This window comes from Sinocyclocheilus anshuiensis, unplaced genomic scaffold (genome assembly GCF_001515605.1).
Source record: "Sinocyclocheilus anshuiensis isolate Anshui unplaced genomic scaffold, SAMN03320099.WGS_v1.1 scaffold248, whole genome shotgun sequence".
Classification (NCBI taxonomy): domain Eukaryota; kingdom Metazoa; phylum Chordata; class Actinopteri; order Cypriniformes; family Cyprinidae; genus Sinocyclocheilus; species Sinocyclocheilus anshuiensis.
Window position 1 is genome coordinate 1,019,089 of NW_015555734.1, and position 10,309 is coordinate 1,029,397.

General features: G+C 41.2%; 2 protein-coding genes across 3 annotated transcripts in view; both read left to right on the top strand.

Moving 5' to 3' along the window:
• LOC107673009 (protein shisa-7-like) overlaps positions 1-7,529 on the top strand; it is a 29,928-nt gene extending 22,399 nt beyond the window's left edge. Inside the window, exon 7 of the mRNA XM_016466410.1 lies at positions 7,518-7,529. The gene's annotated coding sequence lies outside the window, so the exon portion shown is untranslated. The remainder of the gene's footprint in view (positions 1-7,517) is intronic.
• On the top strand, positions 2,424-9,932 carry LOC107673008 (zinc finger protein 865-like). Of its 2 annotated transcripts, none has more exons than XM_016466408.1 (3): positions 2,424-2,697; positions 3,887-6,708; positions 6,814-9,932. In XM_016466408.1, the coding sequence occupies exons 2-3, from the start codon at positions 4,644-4,646 to the stop codon at positions 9,210-9,212; spliced, it is 4,464 nt and encodes a 1,487-aa protein (XP_016321894.1). In that variant the 5' UTR covers positions 2,424-2,697; positions 3,887-4,643; the 3' UTR covers positions 9,213-9,932. The 2 variants fall into 2 exon arrangements, with proteins under 2 accessions (XP_016321894.1, XP_016321895.1); XM_016466409.1 differs by having other exon boundaries at positions 6,826-9,932.
• The last annotated feature ends 377 nt before the right edge of the window (positions 9,933-10,309 follow it).

Sequence of the window (10,309 nt, forward strand, 5' to 3'; positions counted from 1 at the left end):
CTCCTGGACTGCTTTTTGAATCTCCATGTTGAAGCCATGTGTATATGCTGTTAAAACTGAGACTCTACGAACAGTCTGAGGATACGGGCATGCCAAAACAGCTAACCTGTGTTTTGAATCTGCTGTTACCGAGATATGAACACAACAAGTCATACCTGATATCTTCATAACCAATAACGCTCATCAATATTAAGGGCTATACAACACACATGCGTTAGTGGTACAGATGTTACCCACAGCTTACTCATTATTCAGTGATAATCTCATTTTACAAAAATATATTAATGTAGTAAGTAAATATTACAAGGAAAAATATAAATGTGAGATTGTTCGCAAACAAGCCAGATATCATTTACTGTATGGTTCTGATCTCTGAGAAATAGGACAGGTGTCAGGAGCTCATTTTACCAATGAAAACTAAACAATTTACATTGTAAAACCACCAAGTGGTAATTTTTTGTCATTGACTTTATACTCCTTGGTTAATTTTCAGTGTAATTAAATTGAACGTTAGAAGTTACAGACTATTTGAATATATATGCCTCCCAGTAAAAGTGTTAAGGAGTAGTTTATATCACATCAGCATCAGGAGGATTGGTGGTAACACATTCATTTAACTTTTCACTGGAACTAGTGTGTATCTTAATGAATTATGAATACAACTTAAAGACAATCTTCCTAACAGCTCTGTAATACATTGGTGTTTGTTATTGTCATTACTATGACAGTTAATATTATGGTTATTGGTGAAATTTCTTCTTGTTGTTATGGTTATATTATGATTACGATGGTGATTTTTTTTTTCCTCTGTGGTTTTAGTGTTAACTTGTTTTAGATATCTTTCTCATGAAATTCTTTTGAAATTAGGAGTAGAAAATAGAAGCACAAACATTAAAGCCACATTGTTTGCCAATTCTTCATGCATTCCTAATGATAAGGAGTGCCTTCAAAAATGTCTCAATGTGATGTCACATAGTAATTGTTCTAAGCCTGCAAATGCCATTACTTGTTGCAGAGACATCACAATGCGTTTATAAATGATGTCATAGGATGTATGTTGTATGTGTGCAACCGAATGTCGTCTCTTTGTTGATTACGTGAAATTTCAACTTGTTTCTTTCAGGGACAATTAGAACAGATGAATCAATTTAGTATTTTCTTTGTCATAAAAAGTCTGTAGCAATGTCTGTTTTGTATCCACAAGCCATAATTATGAAAATGTTTATGGAATTGATTTACAAGGCATATTACTGCAGAAAATAACAAACATTGGATGTGCAAATAAAGCCCTGAAGCATTTTGAAAGGTTGATAGCCTACAATAGGATGTGCATTGGTTGCACACAATGAAGATTGAAACCCTGGGAGTACAGCAATGAGCTCACGTCTTGCAATTTCTAAGCACAGAAGCAGTAGAATATTTTACTTTCATAACAAATGCTCTCAAACAACACACACACACACATATATATAGCATCCTTCCATACAGGTTAAATTTCACCTTTGTTAAATAAAATCAGGTGATGAAACTGTTGCCTCGAATGTCTGGTGACACACATAGAAGGAGGAGAGACAGAAAATGTAAATTATTCATGTCGGCATTTACTGTACAATGTTTACGATATTATCTTCCATGAAGCATCAGACTGGAAATAAGACTAGCAATTCCGAGGCAGCCATTTTGATAAGGACCAGCCTTTGAATTTGAGCTGTCAGTATGTAATAAAATGGCCACTATAAGAGGTTCTAAGATACAAACATAATGCTAAAAGAATCCTACAATGAATGAATAGCACATTTAGTATATTATATCAGAATTATATTCGGCGAGTTGTAATTCGGAATCACGTAAGAATTAGGCTACCTATTGCGAGCTCGCTAACGTCAAATTTGACTGCACAACAACAACGCTGAAAACACTTGAAAGCTATCGGCATACACAATACAGCTAAAAAAGCAAACGAACCCTATCGTCATTAGTAACTCTATAATTAAAGACGACAATATTCGGGGTACAGCAGTTTCACACGAACGCTGTCTCGACCACAAATACATAAATAAACATAACGGACAGATAACGGGGTAGCCGGAAGTGTTCCAAGGTCCGGAAACGACCAATGTTAAAATCTCACACGTCATTCGTTCTTTCTAAAACACCAACATAGACCGTCCAAAATATTTTAGCAGACAAAAAAACCCGCAAAATAAAAAGGAATCGGTCGTAATACAGTTTGATGCATTTCTCACAGTCATTCGTTCTTTCTAAAACACCAACAGACCGTCCAAAATATTTTAGCAGACAACAAAACCCGCAAAATAAAAAGGAATCGGTCGTAATACAGTTTGATGCATTTCTCACAGGATATAAGTACAATAAGTGCATCTGTTTTTCTAAAACACCAACATATAGACCGTCCAAAATATTTTAGCAGACAAAAAAACCCGCAAAATAAAAAGGAATCGGTCGTAATACAGTTTGATGCATTTCTCACAGGATATAAGTACAATAAGTGCATCTGTTCAACAGTGTAAGAGACATTCGGTTGCAGTGGAAACAGTCTGCTAACTAGCTGTAGCTAGAAGGCTAACCACTGGAAAACAGCGCAGAGCTGCTGGGGCACATGAACGAGGGGGGCAGGGTGGGAGAGAGTGTAGCAGGCCCTGTTCATCTTGACCAGGCTAAAAGATGGATGCGTAGGTAAAAAGGCCTATTTTATTGTCTCGACTGTGATTTCATTATGATTAATCTACTTGCACAACGATCCTGCATTATCTGGCATTCTCTGGCTTGCTGTTGTTAGGTCGCGCATCATGACGGCAAGCTAAGCTGCGTCCCTTTGCTGAATTTGTAGTATTAGCCAGCTGTTTTGCATGCTAACATGTTACACAGCCCCAGCGCTAAAATATTTCGAGTCCATTAGTACTCTGAAGAGCGTTTTTAAAGCACTGTTGAAAATCGAAGTGCATTTTCCCCATCGTAGACGGTTTTTGTTATTCTATTACTCCCCGGAGTCTGTCGAAATGGACATTTTCTTTTCTTTAGTGAGACGCGATGCAATCGAAATATGTAATCATTAGTTAACGTACATGAAATTCACCTCTAACGTTACCCCTGACGATTCACCCCGCACTCCGCATCTTTTCAGCACAATGCCAACAGTTCAGAGTGTAAGATAAAGTGATAGAAAACACTCGCGACGTTTAAATATAAGATGTCACTATTTGGAAATGTGTATTATCTTACTGTTTTCATTTCGCAAATCGTCTGAGAACGTATTTCACACTACTTTTGTTTAGTATCGTGTTGTGATTGTAAAATAACATTCGTTAAATGCATCAGTGCACTCTACAGCGAGTATCAGTTGAATATGTCTGTTAATTTTTGTACTTTAAATGATGTTGATAAGATGAACTGATGTTATCAATTTATTAAATACGATGTAGTATTTCAAGGTGAATTATGAATGTCAGTTATAATTTGTTTTAAATTTAGATATATATGGATCACTAGAAATAATAGAAACTCGGGTTTTTAAAATTGTTTTTGTTATTGTGAGTTATTTCATTTTGCTATTTAAGAATACAAATGAGCAAAAATGAAATCATGGAAATGCCATGAGATGTTCAAGTGATGCACTTGGAACTTTTTCGGAGATGTGCCAGTACTCCCATAACTATTCACACACAAGTTACATCTTCTGTGTATTAAACAAACAAATATTAAAATGCCTGCTGTAATAAACAGTCTGTTGTTGTTGTTTTTCTTTTTTTTTTTTTATGTTTTGTCTTTATGGTTTTGATGGTTTATGTTTTTTTTAGAAGAATTGTACCAGAATTTTGTTTAAAATCAATAATTTAACATTTTACAACATTTTTTCCTCTCACAGTGAGAAGAGGAGTGGCAGAAAGAACATTTTCACAGCCCCCAAGAATAGTAGTTGAGGATTTTGCTTCCAGCTATGGAAAAAAAGAAAGAAATATATTAATTGAAACTTGGAAATGGAGGTGTAAGCCACTTTTGCTAGAGTGGATTAAGAATTAATAGATATTGGATGTAATGAAACCAGCCCATGGGATTTGGAGGGATCCATCCTACTGTTGGATGGTCATGAACTAAAAAATGTAACCAAGCAAGTGGAAATTTTTCAATGAACTCTGACAACATTAAGCACTTTTAGTGCACTTCCCAAAACGTGAAAACATTATTGCATCTGATGCAGTTGTGGCATTCTTTTACCAGTCCATATGTCTTTGCACTCTTATGGAACATTCAGACTGAAATATTGATATCAAATTTGAACTCAAATAACTGTGATTATATGGAATCCAATGTGAAGCCAAAAGGGAGTCGACTTTGGTCATCTCGTTAGTGACAAATCCCATTGAAAAACAGCTTTTTGCAGAAATGACAAATTCATGTTACAATCAATACAAAATGTGCTTATTGACTACTTGCCCGAAGAGTGAGAATGTGGGTGCCCACTTTAAATGAAACGACACCAGAAGCACAAGGAAAATGTGAAGTAGCACTATTTTTGAAAATGCTTCTGGCCACAACTCATAGAAAAGCATCATAGAAATATTGTTGCTGCTCAAAGATCAGAAGGTATTGCCACTGCGCACCCATGTTTCAGTAATTGGGAGATGTTCCAATTTGGAAAATACAATGACATCATAGAGATGCTGAGTGGACACCAATCCCATCAATTCAAAGGTCTTGGATTAGAGCGACAACTTCAACACCAAGTGCAGCTTCACCAACACCAGTTACAGCAGCAGCAAGGTGAGACATCTGGGTCAATTTTGTCTGGACTTGGCTTAGGCCCGCTACAAGCATCTAGAGGCAGTGCCTTTACAGATTCTGCATCAGTTTTTGCAAAAATGAGTGCACCTCCGCCACCTCTGGCGCAGCAATCCCTCTCTTCATCCTCTCAAAGTTTGAGGAAATCCAGCAAAATGTCTGGAAGCAGCAGCAGTGGTGGAAGTCATGTGAGTGGATACCCCCAGTTTTTGCGCTCATTTCACCCTACTGAGGCAACCCTTGCACAAGAGCAGTTACATTCAGGAGTAGGGCGATTTGATCATTTTGCCAGCAGTAGTGGAAGTGGAGGAACTGCAGGGGCAATTGGAGGACTGGTTTCATCTATTCCACCACACCCACCCCCATTGCATCCTGGCCTGTCAGTACCTCAGGCCTCCCGTGGTCCATCGTCTTCCTCCCCATCTCCTTCAAGTTCTGTTTCAACTTCCAATAACCCTCCCAGCAGTAGTGCAGTAACTACCTTTAGTCATCAGTTAGCAGGATCTCAGTCTGACGCCCGAAGCCTACATCAACAGTTTAGCTGTATGTTAGCTGCAAATCAGTATTTTCTTTCTGGAGTACCAGCCAATTCCAGTCTAGAACAATTTTTAGTTCAGCAAGGCAGTCATAACCATCTTGGTCTTGGTCTGGGCCAAGCTGCAGGAGAAACAAGTTCAGCCCTTGTACCACCCCCCGCTCTTCATTCTTCACACACTCATGGTCACTCAACTACTCTATCACAGCCCCAACAGCCACCATCACAACAGCAGCAACTGCCACCTCACACTTTGTCTCACCCTCACCCACATCCACACCATCCACTGCACTCCTCATCGCAACCTTCTTCGTTCGGAGGTTTTGACTTTCAAGGAATTCCAGTACTCTCCTCCAACCAGCTAGCATCTCTAATGCAGCAGGAAGCTGGTTTGCCACTTCCACTTCCTCTACATCTATCTTTATCAAAAGAGGAGGGTAAAGGGGATAGTGCTGTCGGAGAAAGTGGTGGTATAGGGGGTGGTAGGAGAAAGAAAGCCATGGCTGGCTACCTGCCACAGAGAAAGTCTGAAAGCAGCAACAACAATAGCAGCAGCAGTCACAGCTCTACAAACCCCAACAGTAGCACTTCAGGGGGACTCAACCAAGATAACACACCAGGCTTGGATGGAGGTGGGGGTGTTAGTTTGTCAGGTATTGGCAGAGACCCTTCTTCTCACCTAACCTCATCATCCTCTACTTCTGTTGTCTCATCATCTTCTTCTGCATCTTCTTCTACATCAGCATCAGTCTTGGTGACAAATGTCTCCAAAACAGACAGCCATGGTTGCATGCCACCTCATTCTCATCCTGAACAAGAACTCCTTTATCAGTGTGGTGAGTGTGGCAAAACTTTCACACATCTCTCTAGTCTGCGCAGGCACCTACGTAGTCATGAGTTAACCACAGCTGGCACAAGTGGCACGAGAAGTAACATTTTAAACCCAGTTCTGCATCCTTCCGATCCAAGTATTCCCCACTCTACTCAAGAGAGCGCAGCCTCATCTTCGTGTGGTAGTCCTGACAAGACTTTTCATTGTTCTGAGTGTGGAAAATGTTTCAAGAAAAAGGGGCACCTACTTCAACATGGTGTCATCCACTCTGGCGCAAGGCCCTATGCCTGCACTACTTGTAGTCGTGCTTTCAATCGTCGTGAGTCACTCACCCGCCATGAAAAAATACATGAAGAGAAACCATTCCGCTGTCCAGCTTGTGGTCGCTGTTTTCGGGAAAGTACATCCCTTTTGAACCATGCAGCCTCGGGCACCTGTGGCAAGTCAGGCCGTACACCCAGACCTAAGCATGAAAGTAATATAGAAAGCAGGAGCAATAAAGCTGGGGGCTCCCAAGATGGAATAGCAACTAATGCAGCGGGTGAGTAACGTCTAGTGTAGTGTATATTTTTAGTAAACCCACTCAAAAGTCACAATTTTTCATAGGCACTGTGAAATTTGTGTGCATAGCATTATTACTGTTTAGTCTGTTATGCAGGTTCTTACCGGAGTGATGATTTCAGTGATGACTACAAGGACCAGCGCTCTCAAAGTAACTTGTATTCTGGAACAACCCTATGTGGTGGTGGCAGCATGACAGGGCCTGGACTTAGGAAGGCATCATTAGCTCCTACTCTGCATCCACACCCACAAAACCAAAGCCAGCATCATCATCAACAGCCACATCTCCCACTTTCATCCCTGTTAGAGGATTCTGAAGATGATGTCACTAGCTCTGTCAACAGTGCCATTTCTGCTATCACTGCTGCAGCTGCAAATTGTATGAGTGGTAATCTTGCCCATAGTGGAGGTAGAGGGGATGATCGAAGGGATATCATTGGTGGATTGCTTGGAGGTCTGGGTCTAGGGCCTCTTGCCTCACCTAGTGGTCCGTTATTAACATCTGGCCTGGAAAAGTCCTATAGAGGAAGTACTGACCCAAGTGCAGTGGCCCTCAACCAGCAACCAGATCAGCAGACACCTGGTGGAAAGCCCAAGCGCCCTCGTAAGCCCCGCAAGAAGAAGGAACCTGGGGTGGTTAGTGCTGAGCCTCCTAAAAGAAGGCAGTCCTCTCACAGACCAGGAGTTCCCGTTGGTGATGTTAGACCGTATTTGTGCAGCGTCTGTGGTCGAGGATTTGCAAGAAGAGAGACCTTGCGGAGGCATGACAGAATACACACTGGAGAAAAGCCTCACCATTGTACTGTGTGTGGCAAGTACTTCAGAGAGGCATTTCATCTTAGCAAGCACCACACAGTGCATTCTGGAGAGAAGAACTACAAATGTATTCTATGTGGAAAGGACTTTGGATATGCTCAGAGCCTTAAAAGACATGGCAAGCTACACCAGAAAGGAGAAATTGAAGAAGTGCCAACAACGCCAATTGGGGAAAACCTTAACAGCTATCCATCCTCTGGTGGCAGCTTGATTCAAGGGGGTCAAAGCAGCTCTTCTTTGTTCTATTCATACACTCAAGATGTCAAACCACAGACATCAACCACTCAGCCACCTCCTAGACTGTACACATGTGCTATATGCTGGAAATCGTTCCGCCATCACTTTCACTTGACGGCACATCACCAAACTGTTCACGAGGGTGGTGGAGAAAAGCTGTTTTCTTGTGAAGTCTGTGGTAAGGCGTTTGCATACTCTAACAGCCTTACACGACACAGGCTTTCACAGCATGGCTTAACACGGACTGGCCAGCCAGTTGCTCAAAAGAGCACAGGGGAAGATAACAGTGTTGGTGGTTTGATACCGGAAAGTGAAGCTGCTACAAATGCTTTGCTTCAGCTTGCGCCACCTAGTGGCACACATGCCGAACAACATGGAGTTCTTCATAGCCAGCAGGCTCCTCCCCAAACACAAGCTGGCTACTCCCCTCTGTTCTATATACCCGATACCAATGTTGCACACCCTTCTTTATCTAATGCCTCCTCTTATTCTCATTCTCTGCCATCAACTTCCTCAGGGCCTCTTCTTTGTAACCATCAGCAACAGCACACTGGGATAAAGGGTGAACCCATTTATCACACTGGTCATGGGCATACTCTTACTCCAAACATACCTGTGCATTCTCTCGTGTTGCCTCCATCAGAGCCACATCAGCAACACCACAATTCCCAGCAGCATTCAGCTGATTCAGAGATTCATTCTACACAACACCACACTTTTCAAAGCCAAGAGGAGTTGAGGAGACGGAAGAAAAAAAAAAAAAGACGGAAAGAGAGAGAGGAGATAGGCTACAAATGGACCCCGGCGCAAAAAGTAGAGAGAGAACAGGTGGAGGTCTCCCTTGGGGAAAGGCAGAGAAATGAGAGAAGAAAACTTGTTAAGAGAAAAGGGCGAGCAATTCACAGGACGCAACATAAAATTAAGAAGCGCATGGCTGTGCTCGTGAGAATCAGGCGTGGAAGTGGAGGAAGTGCTGTGTATGAACTGGGCCTTCCAGGTGGACTGAAGCTTAACAGGCTTCGGTCCCTCAAAGTTCCTCTGAAACGAAAGTCCTGCCCCCTTTGCCTTGGTGCTACCTTCTCTCAACAGGTAGCCCTTAAAGTTCATATAGCAGCTAGACATTGTCCCAAAGTGAGAGGTCTTCAGCATCGTTTGAAATGTCCAGTTTGTGGAAAACAGTCTCGCAAGTTCCTCTCAGCTCTCATTCACAGAAGCTCCCATTTAGCCAACAGAGCATTTTCTTGTAAACATTGTCCCTGTCGTTTCTGGAATGCAATGCTCCTCACACGGCACAAGAAGGTGTGTCGAGGGACGTTGGCTAAGTTTCAACGAGATAGGGCTCTTTGTGTTAAATTAGTCATGGGATCAACATACAGAAGGTTTGAGTGTAAAAGGAACTCTTCATCCTTGCATATGGAATATAGTCACTAAGTTTTGCCATTAAACTCATTTTCATATGCACTTTGAGAAGAGAAGTGTTGCGATTTTCATGAGAAGAACTGAGATATCTGACTGAATACATCTTATGCTCATGTAGGCATTGACTTGTGTGTTATGAGAGCTTTTTCTTTTCTCTCTCATTCATATTAAATCTCCTCTTGTAACTTGGACCCCTGAAAATGAACACCTTCAACAAACTCACAAATGTATCAAAGACATTTGTTTTAATGAAATGCTTAGCCTACCCATCTATCCAATACCACACCGGTCTTCTAAGAGGAAACTCTTGTTCATATTGAAATTATCCTTGGCTGGCAATAGATGAAGTTTCTGTGATTTGGCGAATATTGTACTGTGCCCTAACAGTAGGCTATTGCTCACCTCAACAGATGCTCTGTAGAATTATTCTGTCTCTGATATATATTGTGTTGTTGGTGTTCACTTAGAGCAAGTGTGGAGATGTGATTTTGTTAATGTAAAAAGTGCATTCAGTATCAGAAGGTGAAAAAAGGGTCCTGCTAGGAGTATGAGTATTTTATTTTAAGGAGTATTTAAATTACTGCATGTTGGACATTACTGTCCATGTGTTGAAAGGTTAACGTGAGTGATGATTCTGTGGACTCTGATGGTTACATGACAAATCCAATTGATAATTTATCTCAACCCTTAAAGGGTTAGTTCACCCAAAAATGAAAATTAGCCCATAAATTACTCACCCTCAAGTCATCCTAGGTGTTTATGACTTTCTTCTTTCAGACGAATCCAGTCGGAGTTATATAAAAAATTGTCTTTGATCTTTCAAGCTGTTTCATGGCACTCAACGGGTGTTGCATGCATCAGTCCAAAAGCACTTAATTAAAATGTGCCCATCCATAAAAAAAAAGTGTCTCGCACGGCTCCGGGGGGTGAACAAAGGCCTTCTGTAAGAAGTTTTTGTAAGAAAAATATCCATATTCAAAATGTAATCACTTTAATGTAGCTTGCGCTCACTGTTGTACACTGGAAGCAGCTCCGAGCGGATGACGTATGGAGAGTGCCATGAAACAACTTGAAAGATCAAAGACCATTTTTAATATAACTCGACTGGA